Source organism: Pelophylax lessonae (genome assembly GCF_965119305.1).
Source record: "Pelophylax lessonae genome assembly, chromosome: 11".
In the NCBI taxonomy this organism is placed as follows: domain Eukaryota; kingdom Metazoa; phylum Chordata; class Amphibia; order Anura; family Ranidae; genus Pelophylax; species Pelophylax lessonae.
This window is the reverse complement of record NC_138778.1, coordinates 36130005-36153757: the sequence shown is the minus strand read 5'-3', so window position 1 is coordinate 36153757 and position 23753 is coordinate 36130005. Positions and strand designations below refer to the sequence as shown.

General features: G+C 45.9%; 1 protein-coding gene across 1 annotated transcript in view; it reads left to right on the top strand.

Moving 5' to 3' along the window:
• Positions 1-23753, top strand: part of TGM2 (transglutaminase 2) — a 132959-nt gene that overhangs the window by 5684 nt on the left and 103522 nt on the right. Inside the window, exon 2 of the mRNA XM_082272015.1 lies at positions 16884-17063. Coding sequence (XP_082128141.1) covers positions 16884-17063 — 180 coding nt within the window. The remainder of the gene's footprint in view (positions 1-16883; positions 17064-23753) is intronic.

Sequence of the window (23753 nt, the reverse complement as noted above, 5' to 3'; positions counted from 1 at the left end):
ATTTTGTCTTGGAATTAGTTCACCATGGTGTGTGTTCTGTAGTCCACATACTTTACATGTACATATGATCTTTTCCTGATATTACCCTAATATACCACATGCTGCATCACCTCTAAGCATCCCTGATACAGAAGCACTCTGCAACATTTAAACCTCTTCTTACTTGACCACTCAACACTTAAAGAGGAACGTCATTCCCCCTTCATAATTTTTTTTCCACCTTCTTACCTGTCTACTGGGTTGCCCATAAAAAATATTCATACACACCCAGTGAAACCAGCGTTGTTTGGTGTACGCCACCACTCCATCCAAGCACTCCAGGTCCCGTTCTGCCATCTTCTCATCTGACATCATCAGGAGTCCTGCTGTCATATTCTAGTTATTTGAGCCGGCCCCTGATGATGTACCACCAGGCATGTGCAGTGCGGTGGAGATTGAGCCAAAAGCCTCCTGAGAAGTGTGATGTAGATATCTCAGGAAGCTTCGGGCTGGGGAGGGGTGATGTCATCCTCACTGAGGTGAGAAAGCAGGAGGAGCGGGTCCCTCAGAAAAGCCACTTAACTCCGAACCCCATTCAAAAAAAAAAAAAAAGTTAATATCTGATTGTGTAACAGTGGTTGTGGGATTTTCAAGTTAAAGAAGACGATGAAGATCTGCTTTACATTTCCAAGCCTTATCACTAACCAAATCTTACCCTCACACATGTGACATAGCCAGACTATCGAACGCAGATCATGTTCGTTATATGTACTTTCATTTTTCACCTGGTGTCTTCTTAACCCCCTCAAAGGTACTGCTCAAAGGAGTCCTCGTTACCAATAATTCACATATCTCAAAAACCCTGCTTTGTGGACTTCTACGGACAAACAATGGATCCCTCACACAACAAATGACTCCCCCCCCCCCCTGCAATAATGAACCCCCACCACAGCAACAATAGATGCCACGGCATCAATAAACCCCACCTCAGCAACAATAGGTCCCCCCATCAACATTAGGTCCCCCAGCTACAATGGACCACCCAGCAACAAAAGGTTCACCCCAGCAACATTATACCCCCATCAGGAACATCAGATCTCCCAGCATCAATAGAGCTTCCAGCAGCCGGCAACAATAGACCTCTCCCTTAAAGAGGTTGTAAACGACGTTCTGCTTCTCTCCCAAACGATTGGCGGGTCCCAGTGGACACCAAGTCCTCCGGACCCACTGATTGGCTCCCGCTGTGTCCAGTCAAAGCAAAAGCTTTGGCGCGCGCGTGCGTGTCTCAGATCTGGAAGTGCAGGATCACGTACAGGTACGTGATTCTGCATAGAGTGGCCACCCTGGGGGCTCGGGGCAGGCGTGAACCCATTGAGGGAAGTCATTTATTCATCAGGACAGACAGACAACTAGCATTTCCAGAAGAAGGGTTGATCAATGGCAGCCTTCATATCCTCGCAGTACAATGTTACCTTTAAAAATGCAGAAAAGAATTAGAAAGGTATCTTCGTATGCTGTGATGTCATCATAGTCTTTATGCAGATATATTTTTCCTGATTTGTGCAGTCGTGTTTGCCATTATTATACTCTGCAACTGAAAAATGTTATGTTTTAAATATATTTTAGTTATTTATGAACTGCCAGCGTGACTCGCTGTGTTTCAGGAGGCTTTATTACAGCGAGGACCGGGGATCTGGGAAGGAAACATGTTATTGCAGTAACTCGTCTACATAGTGTCCCCCTTGGGGGGAACATGAGTAATAATTTCAATAAAGGCTCTTTAAAGCTCTTTAGAAGATAAACACTAGCAGATCTTTCCATTAAAATTCCATACACAGTGAATTCAGCCTCAGCACTGCCAGGGATGTACTCCAACCTATGTGAGAGCAGAGATCACCGACAGGAAGGAATGTCAAAATTGTCACACCAGATAAGGATTGGGACAAAGAGAGGACAGGGGACATTTGGTGATGGGCATGGGTCAAGCTTGCCAGAGGACAGGTCACAGATGGAATGTTGTAGAAGTCACAAGAAGTCTTTTCATGGCCAACAAAGATCAATTTAAAGAGCTGTTTCTGTAGAACTAAGAGGACTTAATTAACATTGCACATGTCTACAATTAACGTCTTGCTTCGGGGAAGGGGGGGGGGCTTTAACGCCAACACGCTGACCACATGTGTCCATGGGGGGCAGAGGTCTCTGTGCGGAGGGGGGCTTCCAGCATGGTAACTGAGCTGTCAGTCTCTAGTAATGGTCAGGAGCTGGTGGGACTGTCAGTGGTCTTGTAATAAGGCCTAAAGACTAGGGATCGACCGATTATAGGCAAAGCTGATATATCGAGGGCCGATATGCACTTCCCCCGATATATCGGAATCGGCCCCGGAGGTTACCGATATTGCCGATATTCCAGGAAAGTGCTTGTACCGGAGTGATGCCTGCAGCTAGAGGCATCACCCCGGTACCGGCGTCGAAAGCTAACGGTCGGCTGTCTTGTAATGACAACCGATGTGGCTGAGAAGCCGCTCAGCTGCCATTACAAGGAGCAGGAGGGGAGGGGACGTCCCCCCCTCCTCCCACCGCCTTCAGCGGCATCGCCCGGGTCTCCCGTCCCACCGGGAGACCCGGGCAACCAGCCTGCACGGCCGCCGAAGACCCAATCAAAGCCACATTCGGCTCTGATTGGGTCTCCATGCAAAAACCCGGAAGTGATGTCATGACGTCACTTCCGGGTACTCGGCGCCAGATTTAAAAAAACGACAGCATTTAAAACAGCCAAACTTGGCGTTTTGAATGCTTTTAAGTGCAGAGGAGGGGTTTGGGGTCTTACCGATACCGATATGCAATGACCAAAATATCGGTATTGGCAATAAAAAAACGATATCTGTCGATCACTACTAAAGACCCAGTTAAAGGGGCACTGGTTGGGCTGGAAGGGGTTAACGTGACATAGTGGTGAGCAGGAATTTCTGCGAATGGAGGAATTTCTATAAAACGGGGTCAGATTTACTAATGATGATTTCTATGAAGTGGGGTTTGATTTATTAATGATAACGGGGGGCGGGGGGCACTTATGTTTTTACCAAGGCATATCAAAATGTAACAATGGTGTATCTAAACCCAAAAAGGAAAAAATGAATATATTGCAGCTTGTTAATTCTTATGCTGGCGATACACTGTACAATTTGGTTGTACAATCTGCTTTATTCTGCAAATTTTTTTCCTGCAGCCACGTGTTGCAGAAAAGAAATTTGAACGATTCCCCCAATCAATGCAGACAGCGCTGACAGGGGAATCGGCACATGACTGGGGCAAGCTGTCCCCACCAGGAGAAGACAGTGATTTGTGCTATAGCAGCCGATCAATCAAACTTGGTACATTCAGCCTGACCATTAACCACTGGCCGACTGCCTAACGCCGATCTACGTCGGCAGTCAGCCCCTCACAGGCAAAGTGACGTAGGGCTACGTCACTAGCTTGTGAGGGCCTAGGGAGCGAGCGCGCGCCGCCGGAGGCGCGCTCCCGCTCCCGCGTGGTCACGGACCCCCCCGCGCGTGTGACCAGCGGACCCGATGTCCCCCGGTCACTCGGCGATCGGCGGGGGAGAGGGAGAATGTCAGGCAGCTTGTGTAAACAAGCCACCTGTCATTCTCCTCGCTGTAAAGACGCTGATCACACGGATCTAGTATGTAGATCCGTTGATCAGTGTCCTTACAGCTCAAGCCACAGCCAATCACAGTAGAAAGCACGCCCCTAGGTATACACACAGCCCCTCCCTCCCAAATAAAGTTAACCCCTTCACTACCAGTGTATTTTTACAGTAACAGTGCATATGTATAGCACTGATTACTGTAGAAATGTCACTGGTAACCCCAAAAGTGTCACAAATGTCAGTCAAGGGTCCGATCTGTCCGCCCCAATGTCGCAGTACCGCAAAATAAATCGCAGATCGCCGCCATTACGCGTTAAAAAAAAAAACAACAAAAATGACAAAAATCTTTCCCTTTGTTAGTAAACGCGATAACTTTTGCGCAAACCAATCAAAATACGCTTTTTGCGATTTTTTTTACCAAACATAGGTAGCATAAAACAAATTGGCTGAAAATGTTAAAAAATTTAGATTTTTACATTTTTTTGGGGGGAAATTTCATATAAAAAAATGTGAAAAATATTGCTATTTTTGCAAAATTGACGTTCTTTTTTTGTTTATAGCGCGTGATCAAAAAATCGCACAGGTGATCAAATACCACCAAAAGAAAGCTCTGTTTGTGGGAAAAAAAGGACGCCAAATTTGTTTAGGTACAGCGTCGCACGACCGCGCAATTGTCCGTTAAAGTCACGCAGTGCCGAATCGCAAAATACCCCCTGGTCAGGAAGGGGGTAAAATCTTCCGGGGCTTAAGTGGTTAATGGTTCTAATCTCGGCCAGTTCCTGCTGAACCGGCCAAGTTTCGAACCAGGTATGGCAGGCCTTATGGTGGCCATGCATTCCTCAATCAAAAGATTGGTTCATTTTCCAATCAATCTCCCCGATTAGGAATAATTGGCTATAGCCACTTTACTGCTACAGGATGGCCCTGCTGCACAATCATATATCTATATCTATCTATCTATCTATCTATCTATCTATCTATCTATCTATCTATCTATCTATCTATCTATCTATCTATCTATCTATCTATCTATCTATCTATCTATCTATCTATCTATCTATCTCTATATATATATATACATAATCCAGCATTTCTAGGTAGGGGGTTCACGCACCACTCGGGCTATACTGTCATTCGCTGCAGCACAAACCAATCAGTGGGTCCTGGCCAATGATTTATGGCCGGGACCTGCTGATCGGCAAAACGAATGACCGAAGAGAGTCCTGTGTTGGTAAACAACACAGGGCTCTACGGAGAGCAGCTACGTGGCTGTAAAAACATTGCTTAGTAAAAGCAGCACACACTACACACTGGTTAGGCACACTGTTAACCCTTTCCGAGCTGAAGTGGGAGCGTGTACCTGTCAAAACTAGTACCCCCCCAAAAAAAGGACATGCCAAATGTGGCCGGTCAGAGGGTCAGAAGCTCTTAAAGTGGAACTTCCACTTTTGGGTGGGACTCTGCTTTAAGAGTTCCCTTCACTGGAACTAAGGTGCCAAGCCCAACCCCTGAAGAACAACCCCACACTATAATCTCCCCCGCCACCAAGTGATTTGGACCAGTGCACAAAGACATGGATGAGCGAGTTTGGGGTGGAAGAACTTGACTGGCCTTCACAGAGTCCGGACCTCAACCCAACCCCAACACCTTTGGGATGAATTCGAGCGGAGACTTGTGAGCCAGGCCTTCTCGTCCAATATCAATGCCTGACCTCACAAATGTGCTTCTTGAAGAATGGTCAAACACTCCCATAGACACACTCCTAAACCTTGCAGACAGTCTTCCCAGAAGAGTTGAAGCTGTTATAGCTGGAAAGGGTGGGCCAACTCAATATTGAACCCTACGGACTAAGACTGGGATGCCATTAAAGTTAATGTGCGTGTAAAGGCAGGCGTCCCAATACTTTTGGTAAAATAGTGTTCCATGGCTCATACATGGCCAACTTTAAATGTGATGACTGCATTAGTCTTCTCTCTTTTTTTCACCAGGAGACCCTATCAGTAACATACTTCCTGTCCTTGGTGACAACACTCACTAAGCAACATACTAGTGTGAGCAGTGTTGTCATTCACCTATGACAGAAGCTGTTTTATGACTACAGAACCCCTTCTGTTCTGCAGTTCACAGAAATTTCCAGGAATAGGAACAGTACAGTGTACTTGGTATGAGTGTAGCACAGGATGTGATCAGCTCCTAACATTTCTGGCAAGATCCACAGGAATTTTTTGGCACTCATTGAATAGATGTAATAAGATTCTCTCTGTGATAACGGAGCAAAAGGTAACAATTCTCATTGTTCGGGATTACATCCACCCTAAAGCTAAACACTATGTAGGTTTAACCACTTCTGGACCGGAAGGTTTTGCCCCATTAATGACCAGACTATTTTTTGGGATTCCGCACTGCGTTACTTTAATGGACAATTGCGCGGTCGTGCGACGCTGTATCCAAATAAAATGTGTATCCTTTTTTTCACACAAACAGAGCTTTCTTTTGGTGGTATTTGATCACCTGTGTGATTTCTATTTTTTGCGCTATAAACAAAAAAGAGCGACAATTCTGAAAAAAAAAAAAAAACAACAACAATATTTTTCACATATGAAAAATGCTATAGAACATTCCCAAAGAAAAAAAAATAAAAATCTAATTTTTTTAACATTTTAGGCCAATTTGTTTTCTGCTACATATTTTGGTATTTCTTTTTTAATTTCTTTTTTTTTTTTAGCGCTATAAACAAAAAAAGTGCGACAATTCTGAAAAAGAAAACAATATTTTTCACTTTCTTCTATATATCATTCCCAATAATGGTTTGTGCAAAAGTTATCGCGTCTACAAACTAGGGGAAAGATTTGTGTCATTTATATTTTTCTTTACTAGTAATGGCGGTGATCTGCGATTTTTTTTTTTTTTTTACCTGGACTGCTACATTTGCGGCGGACAGATCGGACCCCCAACGAACATTTTTGGCCTTTTTGGGGGGACCAGTGACATTACTACAGTAAATAGTGCTAAAAATATGCACTGTTACTGTAATAATGACATTGGCAGGGAAGGGGTTAACCAAGGGGTGATCAAAGGGTTAAGTGTGAGCCTAGGAGAGTGTTTGGGAGGGACTTGTGGAATCAACACAGAGACCTGTGATTCCGAATAGGAGGATCACAGGTTCCCTGTGATCATTCCAGAGAGAACTGTCTGCTGTGTTTACAACAGCAGATCGTCGTTCTGTCTCAGCAGGGAGCGATCGCGGGTGGCCGGCGGCAATCGGATCGGCTTCCCCGCTTCCAAATGGGGGCAGGCACGGCGGTTCGCGCAGCCGAGCCAGCCTGCCGCAGTATATCTGCGGCGGGCAGTCGGCAAGTTGTTAAAGGAGTTGTAAAGTCAGGTTTTTTTTATCTTAATGCATTCCCCGTCTCTGTCCAGCGATGTCCACAAGTGTCTCAGGTGTCTGAGATTCTCCCTCCTTATTTGCTCAATCAGTCAGCTAGCCAATCAGGAGAGAGAGGGGGCGGGGCCAGGGCAGGGCTCCATGTCTGAATGGACACACGGAGCTGTGGCTCGGCTCGGGTGCCCCCATAGCAAGCTGCCTGCTGTGGGGGCACTCAACAGGAGGGAGGGGCCAGGAGAGCAGAAGAGGGAGTCGAGAAGAGGAGGATCAGGGCTGCTCTGTGCAAAACCAACTGCACAGAGGAGGTAAGTATAACATGTTTGGTATTTTTATAGGAAAAAAAAATACATTGATAAATGTTATTTGTTAAATGTAAGAAGTACCTGACTGTGACCTCATATCAGCTGCTGTACAGCAGAACTGGAGTGTGGAAGGAAGAACCACCATCCTGAGCCAATCAGGACTGAGAGATGATCTGATCACTGTGCTGCTTCTCCTTTCACTGTCCATTCACAAGCAAGGGTGGGTCTAGGACAACCTGGGGTCAGAAATGTCAGTTGAATGATGCTGGCCATCAGACTGAGTGTGTCTAGTAGCATGGGGAACCTTTAGATTGAAACTGAATATTGCACCAAAATCTGGTTTTGCTGGTTTATCTGTTAGCAGGCTATTTTATTTTCTATTTGTAGATAGTCAGACAGATTGGGGTAGGGAATTCCAAAGGATGGGAGAGGCTGGGAGAAGTCCTGGAGGCGATCATGAGATGAGACAACAAGGGGGCTAGAGAGCAGGAGGTCTTGGGAGGAACAAAGAGAAAGATTTGGTTGGTATTTTGAGACCAGGTTAGTGATGTAGCTAGGGGCTGAGTTGTGGGTGGCTTTGTAAATTGTTGTTAGTTTAATTTGTTGGGTGAGTGGAATTGGCAGAGAGGGGTAGCAGACACTGAACGGTTGGTAAGGTGGATGAGCCTGGCAGCAGCATTCATGATGGACTGAAGGGGGGATAGCCTATGTAAAGGTAAGCCAATGAGAAGGGGGTTGCCGTAGTGGAGGCGAAAGATAACCAAGGAGTAAACTAGGAGCTTTGTTGTGTCATTGGTTAGAAAGGGACGTATTCTAAAGATGTAGCGGAGGTTGGAAAGTGATTGGATGTTGGGCTGAAAGGATAGTTCAGATTCCAGGATTACATCTAGAACCTTGGCATGTGGGGACGGGCTGATAGTAGTGCTTTAGGCTAGGGTTAGGCTATGCACGTGCTGTTGTGTTTTTGGGGTCCGTTTTTCCATAAGAATTTTTGATGCATTATTGAAAAATTTTTAATGAGTTTTGCATTTTTGGGATGTGTTTTTGTTGCCAGGGATGAGGTATCTGTTGTCATGCAGGAAATGCACCAAAACGTATTTAAATGCGTTTTCTATGCATTTTTATGTGACTCCATTGAAGTCTATGGAGCCATTGCACTATGTGTAAATAACCTAATAACGAAAATTCCTGCGCTAGTGAATCAGATAATCATACATATAAAAATAACTAAAATAAATCAAAGTGGGGGCGGCTGCTATCAGAAATATTGCACATAAACCCACACAGATGTCTTTCAAGTCGCCACCGAAGTTGGATTGAAATGCGGCTTTGAAATCGTGCAAGTTTAGTGTGAACGAGGTAAGAGAAGACAGATACCAGTCCAGAGGCTGAAGCTGCTGGAAGAACAATGGCACAGTGTACATGGTAGGGATCGACCGATATAGTTTCTTCAGGGCCGAAACTGGTTTTCTGGCCACCCTTTAGGCCGGGGATGGGGAACCTTTTTTCTGCCAAGGGCCATTTGGGTATTTATAAAATCCTTCGGAGGCCGTACAAAATTATCAACTTTAAAATGTGCCTGTTATATTTGGTCAAACATTTAATTAATTCCCCCCTAATGTGATGGCTGCAACTGCTTCTGTTTGGTGATTTTTGTGATGTGCTGGTATTGATGATGTTGCTACTTGCAACTGGTTTTCCAGGTTTACGTCGGTCAGTCTGGAGTGCAGTCGACTCTTTGTGGTGGTACGTTTTGAAAAGAACTGCTGATGGGTACTGCTGGTGGGTACAGCTGGCTGGTAATGCTGGTAGGTACAGCTGGCTGGTACTGCTGGTAGGTACTGCTGGTAGGTACAGCTGGCTGGTACTGCTGGTAGGTACAGCTGGTAGGTACAGCTGGCTGGTACTGCTGGTAGGTACAGCTGGTAGGTACAGCTGGCTGGTACTGCTGGTAGGTACAGCTGGTAGGTACAGCTGGCTGGTACTGCTGGTAGGTATTGCTGGTAGGTACAGCTGGCTGGTACTGCTGGTGGGTACAGCTGGCTGGTACTGCTGGTAGGTACTGCTGGTAGGTACAGCTGGCTGGTACTGCTGGTAGGTACAGCTGGCTCTGGCTGGTACTGCTGTGTGTGTGTGCTGCTGGCGGGAAATGCTGGCTAGGAGAAGTGTAGCGTGCAGCGGCGTCGCGCTGGAGGAAGAGGCGATGTTTCCTGTATTGGTCACAGGCGGAGTGCATTTGATATCACTCCGGCTGTGACTCACTCAGGCTGTCAGAATGGAGCCGCAACAATACAGAAAGCATCGGCTCCGTTCTGACAAATCAGCTGAGACACAGACTCAGCTGCATGGGGGGCCAGACCAGATGACTTCCCAGGCTGCATACGGCCCTCGGGCCGTAGGTTCCCCATCCCTGCTTTAGGCCGATAGCCAATATAAGGTGCCGATATATATTTTTTTTATCACTTTTATTGCTGTCACAAGGAATGTAAACATCCCTTGGGACAGTAATAGGCAGTGACAGGTACTCTTTATGGAGGAAACGGGGGTCTGTAAGACACCAAATCCCTCCTCTGTATTAAAAGCATTCAAAACGCCAAGTTTGGCTGCTTTTAATACTGTTTTTTTTTTTAAATCTGGCGGTACAACCACTTGAAGTAATATCGGCAAGTTTGTGGCTGATACATTACTTCAAAAAAATGGAATATCGGCCGCCGATAATTGACCCCACTGATAATCAGTCGATCCCTAGTACATAGTGTAACGTGTAATGAGGAGTAGACTGTGAAGGTTGTCCTAGGTCTGCACTGCACTGTGCTCTCCTCACCAGCAATGACATATAGGAAAACTCGCATTACACTCACTAATCCCACCGCCGGCGTCCCAGTGTGGGCACATTCTGGGTGTGTACAGGAGCAGAGCTGTGCCCACCACGCCAAACCCTTCCCTACATTCAGACCCATTACCAAAACTATGTCAGTTCTCATGCATCCAATATTTAAAGTGTCAGTTCACACACAACTGATCTTTCAGTTTTTGGCAGATGATGGAGAGTTGAACAACCCGACAGTTTCTTCTGCCTCTCGGGGATTCTATTGGAGAAATCTGCACTGGAGTTCCGCACACCTGCTGTGCTCATTAGGAGGATCTGACTCCCTCCCTGTTGGGTTTTAATATCATGGAGAATGTAACCGGATAGGCTTAAACAAGCAAGGCAGGCAGACGGAGGGACCCAAAAATTCCAGGAGGGCTGGAACAGAGTTAGTAATTAATTATAGCAGGAAGATCTTGATATGTGTAAGAACTGGTTCACACTTATCTAAGTCTATGCGGATCGGATGCGATTCGAAAAGCATAGATTTGCATGTCATGTAAAAAAGCATTATTTCCAAATAAGGCTGTTCACATATATGCAGTGCAAATTTGATCCGTGCGTCCGGGTCCTGTGCGAGTTTAGTACGGTGCGAATTTCAGCTCCATAGACTTCTAAAGGATTGGATTGAAATTGCAGTCCAGTGTTCACATTACTGCAAATTTATTTACTTATTTTATTGCCTAGATTTTATAGAAAATAAAATCGCAGATGTGGCCACTCCCCTCACAAGTTCGCACTAAATTTGCATGAAAAGCGAACATACTAAGCAGAATTCACAATGTAAAAAAAAAAATTGCAATGCAAACTTGCACCGCGTACCACTTTTTATTCACACCCAATTTGCAAAGCATCGGTGTGAACCGGGGCTTAAGATAAAAAACCTTCTGTGTACAGAAGCCCCCCTAATACTTACCTGAGCCCCCGCTCGATCCAGCAATGTTGCATGAGAAAGTCAGATGCCCAGGTACTCTCTCTCCTGGTTGACTGAGACAGCAGCGAAGTGCCATTGGCTCCCGCTGCTGTCAAACAAAGTCAGCGAGCCAATGAGGAGAGAGAGGGGCGGAGCCAGGGCTCTGTGTTTGAATGGACAAACGGCTCAGGTGCCCCGATAGAAAGCTGCTTGCTGTGGGGGCACTCAACAAGAGGGAGGGGCCAGGAGAGCCGAAGAGGGACCCGAGAAGAGGAGGAACCACTACACAGAGCAGGTAAGTATAACATTTTTGTTATTTTTAACAAAAAAAAAACAAAGACTTTAGTATCACTTTAAGGATATATAAGAAGCCAGAGGCTGATCACCCCACCAGGCTCCACCTATAACTAAAATATAAATTTTGGTTGGACAGGCACTTTAAAGATGAAAAGTAGGGTATAGTAGTACTGTTTGAGGTTTGGTTCACACCTACGCAGTTTGCTTTTGATCCATTTCTGCAATGCTTTTTCCAGTGCACATGTTTTTTAATGCTTTTTGCATTTTTTATGCTTTTCTTTTTTTTTAGGCAATTTGTTGTTGGGCGGATTAAAAAAAAAGCACAAATCACAGCAAGAAATGCACTACATGATTTTCTATTGAAGTCTATTGAATCAAAATTGCACCGTTTTTACGCTTAAAAAAAAGTCCCTGATCCTTTCCAAAAATGCAATTGGAACGTGTCCTATAGGAAACCATGTTAAATGGACTGTAGTGCGTTTCTGCAAAAAAGCACTAAAAACACATATGAACCAAGCCTGACAATGAGGAGCCATCAAAATCACTTTTGGCTCTTGTCAGTATTGATGAAGCCATGTAAAAATGGTAAATACACGTACTTACCAATATTATGGTCCAAGATCCTGGAATACTGTTAACCCAGTTCATAGTTTCATCCACTTACTTTTCGGGTGGGTTTACCCAAATCGTGCCACATTTATGGGTTGATCCCACCCAGACCTCCACATCCAAATATGTGGAAACCGGGCACCATGCACCCTTTAGTGGGTGGCCCTCCCGGAATCGGCCTTTAAATATGTGGGGACCACTCACTTGCTGCCCCAATCCTGTGCATGTGCAGTAACTGGGAAATGGCCCAGGACACAACATTGGTGGGACTGAGAGCAAGGATAAAGGACTGTCCTGGCAAATCCATTCTAAGATTGAAAAGAAGCCATGAGTTACACAGTACAGCTCTCAGTAATTTAGCTTTCCATCCGTACATTGTGGTTCTAGACCGTTCCCCCCGCTCCCTTCTACTGGCCATCTACCAGCTTGTATTTCAGATTCAGAATACTTTAGTTCCAAAGGGAAATTATTAAAATACAGTTACATTCAACAAAGACAACACAAGATCCAAATAACGAATGGAACAAGACACAATGCAACATGAGGAGTCCCAGACATTCCCACTGCATGCTCTGTACTGGCCCCCCACTATACAGACATATGGGGAGGTGCAGCGTGGTGCGGCGGCAGTAAATACTCAGGCTAGGTTCACACCTATGCATTTTTTTGTGTGTTTTGCGGTTTTGAGAAACGCACTACAGTATATTTAACATGATTTCCTATGAGACATGTTCACATCTACGCATTTTTCAGCCGCTGCATTTTTTTAAAGGGTCAGGGACTTATTTTCTTACAGCAGATTAAGTTTTGCGTGTAATAGACTTCAATGGAGTGGGGTTCTCCGCTGACAGTTGATGACTCAACGGTTGTTAAAAACGCAGCGACCGCCCACTCCTTACCAACCGGCTATTCACAGTTTGTTAAAATTAAAGTTCAACAAAGCACAACTACCCAGTGGGAAAGCAACCCGACCAGGCGCTGTGACGAACGGGGGTATCAGATCCCTGTCCTTTTTACTAACTTGTGACAAAGGACCAGCCAATCTCACACCCCGCTGTCACTTACGTTACCATGCCAATCTCAGATGCGCCCTGCACAAAGATTTTCCAGCTCGTGGGACCACAATGTAGGTGCAAGCAGCCTGAGAGTGATTGTCACTGGGCTAATTAAGCAATTAACCTTTTAAATGCCACCACCAATGTTTGGTCTGAGCAGGAGGAAGTTTGTAATTCTAGCAATACCAATTATGATTTTGGAATAATCGGCTGTAACACACACTGTTACCACAGACAGGAATGTTCATAGGATTTATTCTATACAGTAGCACTCTTGAAGAGACAGGTTCTTTTTTTTAGCTTGCATTAAGAGTTTAGGGATAAGGTTAACACTTTTCAAAATTAGGTTTTAATAATGAAAAGGTCAAAGTTGGTGCAAATAAAATATTTACAGAAAAAAGGTATTTCAAAAAATTGAGACATATTTCAGCAATAGAAAAATGAGGTAGAATTGAGGAGGAAGGATACTTGCAATCACTGTCCTGAGTGTTATCAGAGTTCAGTCGATGAGCCAGGTGTTATCAGTTCTCAAGCTTGACAGATGTTCCTGTTTTGATGGTGAAAGAGAACTCTCAACTTGTTAGGCATCTCCCTTTTTCTCTTGGATCAAAGAGATGTTGACAGATGCCCCTAACCAATAAAAGAGTGTCCATGGGCTGTCCTGGGTTTATGACAATATTGGGTCCCTCCCTTATGGGCAGTTTTATATCACTACGCATATCTTCCAATATGTATCAGTTGCATTCTTGAAACTGATAGATTATTGTTCAGCATTGAATTTCGCATCCAGGGATACAAAACACAGGGTAGCTCAGATAAACCTGTCACCCAGGAGGCATCTGACAGCTATCTTCCCTTCTATATGTGCTAGTGTGGTCATGTATGACCTTAATTCGTTCAGTACGACATTTCTCATCCAAATATCTACTTATTATTAATGTTTTATGTTCCTGTCTGAGTTTATGAATCGTGTGTGGATTTTTTAAGTTTTGAATTGGGCAGAGCTCTATGATTGCCTTTCACAATCTCCATTAGTTCTGGGTATCTTTAATGGATTTGGTCAAAGTTTTAGGTCTGGACAACAGAAACAGACATCCTGCCTGGATTCAATTAGCTGTTTAGAGCTCTGCACAGGCCTAAGCGCTGGTTTCTGATTTCTTTGAGTTGATATAACGGCTCTTTTGAAGTGTAAAACCTATGCATTCCATGAATTAAAGGAGGAGGGAGGGGGTATTTACTGCGGCAATGTGTAACTGTTCTGCAAGACTGTCATGGCTGACCTATGATAACTGAACAACATGTCCGCTTGCTACAGCATTTTGTGTGTCCAGTATGGGATATCATTACAGGCGCACTCACAGAATGTTGCAACGAAGGGTAAAACTGTAGGTCTCTTGTGCACCAACGGCATCTGTCCTGAGGGGCAGAATGTTGCATGGCCAGTCTGCACCCACACTGGGAGGTTTTGAGGAAAGATAGCTTATCCTTACTCTTGCCCTATCCGTCTGGAACCTCTCCCTGATGCTAGTACTGTCCCTGACAGAAGGTGACCTGTCTCTATGCTACACACACACAAATTGCACGCCAAGCCTGGGAGGCAGGGTCTTAAGTAGACTCTGCCTGACCCAAGATGGCCGCGCCAGCATCCAGTCAGATACCTTTTTACTGTGACTCAGGGAACCATAGAGGAACCATGTTCCATGTTCCACTTGACTCCCTCTCTCTCTGCAAAAAAAATGGTATTTCCAGCCATCAATCAGATTCAAATCCAGTTGAATGTAATTGAAGTTGTAGGACACGGAGAGGTGGATGAAGTTACCCAGCACAGTCTTCAAGGAGCATACTTCCAGTGCTGTCTGGATTATGACTGCCAGTGAATTACAGATTACTCCGATGAAGACAAATTGTGTGAACTTTCTGACCTAAAGACAATTGCAGAGTTGGCAGCATTAATAAATCACTGATTGGTGGAGTTGCTCATTAAATCTGAAGTTAGCCATTTCTAATATGCTTTCACAAAATATAAATATTGAATGTATTTTAGCTAAATATTGGAGCTGTCAAGGCTTATATACATTTTATTACAGTGACTCAGTGCCGGTTCACACTGATGCGGCTGCGGCGATCGCATGTAATGTCGGAGCGCACTGCTCCTTCATTACATGCGATCGGCTGTGCGGTGCGAGTTTAGCCATACACTTTGTATTGCTAAATTCGCACCGCACCCGCAGCAAAGACGCACAGGACCCTTTTTTGCAGCCGCATCAGGATCGGATCGCACAGCGGTTCACACTTGTGCGATCCGATCCTGTGTGAACTCCAAGATCGCACTGCGATATGCGATCAAACTGGGGGTGTCATTAAGATTACATTGACACCCCCAGCGTATCGCATATGGCAGTGTGAACTCCCAGGGGTGCGTTTGCGATGCGGGAACAGGCTGCGAATTCGCAGCCTTCCCGCATCGCATAAGTGTGAACCGGGGCTGAGACATACAATACAGCATCTCATATTTACTTTTAATATGCTGTTTACTGTGCGTATTTATACAGTATATGGTATGTATATGTGGTTGGACACCAGTTCTTATCCTATGCATGTAACCTTGCAAATCCCTGGGATTCACCAGGATAAACAAAACCTAAAAGGGATTGCGGCAAAGAGCACTTTATTGCTTATCAAACAAATTCAAAGTCCAGCTTGGACATTGTTTGTTTTCATGAGCAATAGTCTCTCTGTGTCACAACCCCTTTTATCTTTTTCTTTTCATACTGGAAAACTAGAATGTCTATTATGCCTATTATATACCCCGTGACCAGGCAACAATACATAAGAGGAGCTCCAGTCTCCCCCCCCAAAAAAGTCAATAGCTACAGATACTGATAATATTATATTTTAGGACAAGGACACTTACCTGTCCAGGGATCTAGTGATGTCAGCACCTGAGCTGGTTCTTCAATCGACTCCGGGTGCATGCGTCAGCATCTTAGGCAAGGGAAACTGGCAGTGAAGCCTTCCAGCTTCACAGCCAGTTTCCTACTGTGCATGCGGCTCGCCACACCTTCTGAATGGTCCTGCAGTTTTCTGGGACCTGTGTGTGTCCCAGAAGGCTTCGGAGGGAAGGAGGAGGGCTCGAACATCCTCGTAGATTGACATGACGATCTGACCCGGAAGTGGGAGCGGTTACCTGTCAAAACCGAAAAAGTGCCAAATGTGGCAGTGGACAGGGGAAGAATGCAAATAAGCAGAACTTCCCCTTTGGTGGAAGTTCCATTTAAGTGTTTGTTTTCCCATGGCAGCTGCAAACCTCACAGCTACCACCAGGCGCTTTTCATTGGGTTCTCTAGACCAAATCCTTAGCTCCAGGAGTAATTAGGAAGAGGCCCCTCAGCTCTGCTATAGTTTTGACCTTGTTGAACATCATCAGACTCTAGCAGAACTGCCTCAAAGGGGCAGCAGCCCCTGAGGTTGGGAACTTCTCCAGCAGGACAAGAACAGGGCTGTTCCAGACCCCAGGCTATTTATGTTCCTCCCCAGCCACCTACTGGGCCAACCTCCCAGGAGTTTACTAAAGCACAATAAATATTCAAGTTGCCCATTTGACTCTCCCAGCCCTCCAGAATGCAGGGGAAAGCAATCAAACCTGCAGCCTATGAAATCTATAACAGCCCAAAGAAATCAATAGCTGCTCCAATGACTACAGAGGAGCCAAAAATCTAAATGTACCTTATATCCTATATTAGGGGGGGTGCTACATGGAAATAATAATTCATGCTTTTATGGAGGACTTTGTTTTTACTTACATGATTTTTCTTCTTTTTTTAGCTCTGTACCTGGAGAACAGTGACCTGGACTGTGAAACCAATAATCGTAATCACCATACAGGAGATGTTGGTTGTCAGAAACTGGTTGTCCGCAGGGGCCAGGACTTTGAAATCAAGCTGCAGTTTTCTCCACGGGGATATGAAGAAGGAGTGGACCAGCTGAGTCTCATTGTTCAGACAGGTACTACACTGTCTATGATTTTCAAATGCAAAATGTGTCATGGTACAGGAAATGGAGAGAAATCTCCACGAGGGACACAGATCACATTAAAAATACTTTTCTTTCATTCGCATAGAGAAAGGGTTTAAAGCCCCTGGCAGCTTTTTCTTGCTGTCTGTGGCCTATTGGAGATTTTTTTCTCAATGGCTGTCCAGATGACTGTGTTGTCAGGGGAGGACTGGGCCAGGGAGCAGGGGGGCAATTGCCCCCTGGGCCGCTCTGATGTCCTGTTAAAAGGTTGCACTGCTTCTGCCACAGACATGCCTAAAGGATTCCTGGTAGAGAGTAGTAAAAAGTGCCCACCACTGACCTACTGAGTGTGGGTTGAACACAAAGGACAGAGTGCAGGCCCCCCCCCTCCAGCATGGATGGTGTAAACTGTGTCTGAGCAGAGGCCAGTTCCATGCCCCACTGGAGACTCTCCTCCCCTGGCCAGCCCCAACCCAGCTGTCCCAGCTCCCCCCCAACCGCCCCCTGCTGGCCAGGTTGGGAACTCGGATTCAGCCGGTGAGTAGAGAGTACCTGAAGCAGGGCTTCAGCCTGGAATGAGGGTCAGGAGGAGGCTGGGAAGAGGGAGAGTGGGAGGGGGAGGCCAAGTTGCTGCACCATGGGCCTCTGGTTTGTACTTGCCCCCTGGGCCGAAAGTTGCCAGTCTGCCCCTGTGTGTTGTCACCAGAATAGGAGGCTCAGAAAACTCTCCACATCAAGGCCTCAGGCAGCATTAGAAACCACCGAATCATAATGCTGTGGTGAATTGAATTCTTTTGAAATGTCATGTTTCAATAAAGTTCTGCGAAAAAAAAGATGTAAACAGTGCATCAGCACACTGGTGTCTGTGTGTTTATCGTGGCTCCTTGGTGTAAACAGGCCCTTATAGAGCCCCTTCCACTCTGGAAATGTCTTGTTCATTAAATAGGTTGATACAAGCTACAGCATTTTCTAATATCTGTTTTCAAGGCTTCCTATATTCACAGAAACAGCTAGACCCTCCACTAAATGTTTGTCCTTCATACCTGTTGTAGGCTCTTCCCCTGACAATCCTCTGTTTGTTTTCAGGGAGGATAAAGGAGATTAGAGGCAGCACTAATGTCACACCGAGGAATGTAGAATGTTCTATAGTAAAAGAAAGTTAGGGGGGGACTTCTGCCTTGACAGCTTTGTTATCTGATGAAATCCACGGCACTATCCCCAAATTAGACAAAAGGAAAGCCACCCCCACCCTTTTCCCCAATTGGAGATTAAGGTAGTAGAAAGAGAGGGATTTTATGGTGCCTAACATAAATAATGGTATAATCCACAAATATAAAACCGAATCATTTATTAATGCATCAAAAATATTAAAATCATCCAAAAGGTAACCATAGCACAATTATCTATACAAATCATGAATCTGACTACAAATGTTAGATACAAAGTGGGTAATTCAGGATCGACACGTTTCGCCCTATTCGGTGGGCTTCTTCAGGATCCAAATATGAAGAATTACCAACACTTATACAGCCTGAAAAAAGTTCAGGTGTCCATCAAATGACCAAGCCAAGTGTCAGATCAAACAGAATTATTAAAAACCAGAAGAGCAAAAACCTGACGGGTCTGTAGGTGACCTGTAATCTAAAGACAGGGGGGACGGAGATAAAGAGAAAATCCTCTCACTCTTTTCCCTTCACCGCAACACGATAGTGTAATAACCAGCAAAATAACCAATGCCAGACCTCAATTCCCATATACTATTGCCTATAGACCCCTTCTTCCGTGCAGAAGCCAACAATCATAAATCCCCACAGAGGGAGTCCTTAAGACATCTCCACTCAAGTGCCTGTCCATGATAAACACCCCAATACTGTGTAAGCGCCAGACGCTCACAGCCACAACGTAGTGATCGACCAATTATCGGCAAAGCCGATATATCGAGGGCCGATGTGCACTTTCCCCGATATATCGGAATCGGCCCCTGAGCTTACCGATATTGCCAATATTTCGGGAAAGTGCTGTACTGGAGTGGCGCCTGCAGCTAGAGGCATCACCCCGGTACCGGCGTCCATAGCCGACTGTCGGCTGTCTTGTGATGACAACCGATGCGGCTGAGAAATTGCTCGGCTGTCATTACAAGGAGCGGGATGGGACGTCCCCCCCACCTCCCGCCGCCTTCCGCGGCTTGCCCGGGTCTCCCGCCCCACCGGGAGACCCAGGCAACCAGCCTGCATGGCCGCCAAAGACCCGATCAAAGCCGCATTCGGCTCTGATCGGGTCTCCATCTAAAAACCCGGAAGTGATGTCATGACATCACTTCCAGGTACTCGGAGCCAGATTCAAAAGAATTACAGCATTCAAAACAGCCAAACTTGGCATTTTGAATGCTTTTAAGTGCAGAGGAGGGGTTTGGGGACCCCCAGATCCCTTCACAAGAGTACTTGTCAAGTGCTAAATATAAAAATGTACGAAAACATCGGCCAATATCGGCCGATACCGGTATGCAATGGCCAAAATATCAGTATCGGTAACGAAAAACCGATATCGGTCAATCACTACCACAACGGTCCCATCCAGGGAAAAGGGTGGGGTGTCTTTCTTTTTGTAGAATGTTCTATAGTTGAGTGTTTCTGTGGAAAGGGGTAGCCCCCAAACACCGTTACAGATCCTACAATAACTTCACTTCATGCTCAACTTTTTTTCCCTTCCACTTCCAGTCCAGGGGACAGGTGTCAGGCAAAACAGGAAGAAAAGAAAATCTTCTCTCTGGGGTCACCCACAACATTTAAAACCAGATAGATGTTTTAACCCTTTCCTATGCTTTACAAAACCAAAAGAAGTATGTTTTGGCTCCAGTTAGATTACATTACCTTTCATCTGAGAGTATTTTTTCAAATGCAACATTTTACGGTTTGAAAAATACACCCATATGAATGCAGATGTAATTGTGAGAGGTGGCAATTATGCTTGTATAGCAACGCACAATGTGGTTTATTTAGGCCCCTTTCACACTTGTGCGACTTGTCCTGCGACTTGGGGACTTCAAAGTCGCATGACAAGTTGTACTCCATGATTTCCAATGAGTAACGTTCATATCTGTGCGACTTCAAGTCGCAATGACTTCAAAGTAGTCCCTGCGCTACTTTGGTCTGACTTTGATGCGTTTCAGGTCCAGAGACCTCAAGATTACATCTCCCCAATCCCATGTCCTCCTCCTCCAATCCTATCCCCTCCATCCCATGTCCTCCTCCTCCAATCCTATCTCCTCCATCCCATGTCCTCCTCCTCCAATCCTATCTCCTCCATCCCATGTCCTCCTCCTTCAATCCCATGTCCTCCTCCATCCCATGTCCTCCTCCTCCAATCCTATCTCCTCCCTCCCATGTCCTCCTCCTCCAATCCTATCTCCTCCCTCCCATGTCTGCCTCCTCCAATCCTATCTCCTCCATCCCATGACCGCCTCCTCCAATCCTATCTCCTCCATCCCATGTCCTCCTCCTCCAATCCTATCTCCTCCATCCCATGTCCGCCTCCTCCACTCCTATCTCCTCCATCCCATGTCTGCCTCCTCCATCCCATCTCCCCAATCCCATGTCCTCCTCCTCCAATCCTATCCCCTCCATCCCATGTCCTCCTCCTCCAATCCTATCTCCTCCATCCCATGTCCTCCTCCTCCAATCCTATCTCCTCCATCCCATGTCCTCCTCCTCCAATCCCATGTCCTCCTCCATCCCATGTCCTCCTCCTCCAATCCTATCTCCTCCCTCCCATGTCCTCCTCCTCCAATCCTATCTCCTCCCTCCCATGTCCTCCTCCTCCAATCCTATCTCCTCCATCCCATGTCCTCCTCCTCCAATCCTATCTCCTCCATCCCATGTCTGCCTCCTCCAATCCTATCTCCTCCATCCCATGTCCTCCTCCTCCAATCCTATCTCCTCCATCCCATGTCCGCCTCCTCCAATCCTATCTCCTCCATCCCATGTCCTCCTCCTCCAATCCTATCTCCTCCATCCCATGTCCTCCTCCTCCAATCCTATCTCCTCCCTCCCATGTCCTCCTCCTCCAATCCTATCTCCTCCCTCCCATGTCCTCCTCCTCCAATCCTATCTCCTCCATCCCATGTCCTCCTCCTCCAATCCTATCTCCTCCATCCCATGTCTGCCTCCTCCAATCCTATCTCCTCCATCCCATGTCCTCCTCCTCCAATCCTATCTCCTCCATCCCATGTCCGCCTCCTCCAATCCTATCTCCTCCATCCCATGTCCTCCTCCTCCAATCCTATCTCCTCCCTCCCATGTCCTCCTCCTCCAATCCTATCTCCTCCATCCCATGTCCGCCTCCTCCAATCCTATCTCCTCCATCCCATGTCCGCCTCCTCCAATCCTTTCTCCTCCATCCCATGTCTTCCTCCTCCACTCCTATCTCCTCCATCCCATGCCCTCCTCTTCCAATACTATCTCCTCCATCCCATGTCCTACTCCTCCAATCTTATCTCCTCCATCCCATGTCCTCCTTCTGCAGTCTCATCTCCTCCCTCCCATGTCCTCCAATCCTATCTCCTCCATCCCATGTCCTCCTCCTCCAATCCTATCTCCTCCATCCCATGACCTCCTCCTCCAATCCTTTCTCCTCCATCTAGGGTTGCCACCTCATCCCTTTAAAGCAGGACACATATTAATTACACAGGTTCTGTGGCTGATTAAGGTGGTAATTAAACTCACTTGGTGCCTTATGTGCATTATATCAGCCTCAGAACCTGTGTAATTATGTGTCCTGGATTAAAGGGATGAGGTGGCAACCCTACCTCTATCCCTTGTTTTCCTCCTCCAATCCTATCTCTTCTCTCTTGCACTGTGCACACTTCCTGGTTGCCGTGGCCCGGGCCCCTCCTGGCGCTCAGGCCCCATACAGGTGTATCACCTGTACCACCCTGATGGTGGCCCTGCTTGTTAACACAACTGCCTGATTTTGCTGCCTCCAGGGCATGTAGCCGCTCAGAGCTGTACACATTCCTTGCTTCACAGCCGCGGTAAAAATTTAAGTTGCATGCTGCTTTTGGCAGGTGACCCGTTCAAGTAATTGGGACTACAATGCAGTGGGTTGGCATTTTGATTGTTAAAGTGTTACTAAACCCAGGACCCTGTATTAACTATATCTGGTCTCCCACAGTACACAGAACATGGAAATGCAATTATTTTAGTAAATATAAACTGCTAAACATCTTCCCTCATCAGTAGTTGGAGCAGTCTTGTGATTTCTATTAGTGTCTGCTTAAAGCTCCCAGGAGGAGTTTTCATTCTCTTCTGTCCTATGAGGCTGCAGGACCCCTGACCCTCTGTCTGGACAGTGCTGATTGGCCCTGTGCCATCACATGCAATCTCCCAAGAAAAACAACTCTCTAGCAATACACACCAAACTGAGCATGAGCAGCCAAGGCTCTGTTCTATCAGCATACAGATTGGGAACAGTGGAAGAAGGGGAGGTTAAGAAAAGACAGGATCAAACAGCTTTTTTTTACACAATGCAGTGGATTAGCTCCTTAGATTCGACAGTAAGTATAACAAGCATGCTATACTACATATACAGACTGATTTCATTGTTGTGGGTTTAATAGCACTTTAAGTGAAGAGGTGACTTATTGTCTCCATAGCGCCTATCAAGCGCCTCTAAAAAAACCGATCCACCGCAGTTCGCTTTTCAGAAGAGTAGCGAGGGCTGCCGCACGTATCAGAAAGCCCTTATTCTATTCTCAGAGGTGGAATTCTAGTTATTTGTGGATAATCCCAATGTGGTTACTGATTGATCCAACTGTATACATGTGTCTTAGTGTTTGTGTGCACAGGACGAGGAGAGGGAGCGGTTCCTGTTCTCAGCTTTTCATTTTCTTTTCTCAGATCACAACACAATGAGAGGAAGCGGAGAGACACTGCACCTCATTACCAGCTTTAACCCTTAGCCCGGTTCACATCAGTGCGATGACAGACATCGCATGTGATTCGGAGCGCACTACTCTGAAAATCACATTCGATGTCTGTGCGATGCGAATTCAGCCATACAGATTGTATGGCTGAATTTGCATCGGATTCGCACAGGACCCTTTTTTGGGTCTGCAGCAGAATCGGATCGCATGGTGGTTCACACCTAACGATACAATTCATATCTGAACTGACAGTTCCCACTGCGATATGCAAACTGATCTGGGGGTGACATTAACTTTGTATTGATACCCCCAGCGATTTGCATATGGCAGCGTGAACTGCCTGCGATTTGAATGCAATGCGAGAACCCACAGTGGATTCGCAGGGTTCCTGCATCGCATATATGTGAACCGGCACTATTGACCGTATACCCGATCTGACGAACAGAACTCCCGCTACTATTGTGCAATCCGACTAGCGTCCCTTATCATTCTTTACAGAGTATTAGCTGATTTTGGTGACAGGTAGAGTCATATTATTGGAGAGGCATTCTGGGTACTATATAAATAAAGTGTCATTTAAGGCTTTTAGAATTGGATTTGCATAAAATAAAAAAAATGAAAGATTAACCTGATAATCCAGCGCTGCTATTCACATGTTATCGCTGGCTATATTTATAGAAATGAGCGTTTCTTCCCCCGGGCCATACAATCCTCCCACTAGGGTGGAAGGAATAGGTGAGATCTTGGAATGTGGGAGATGT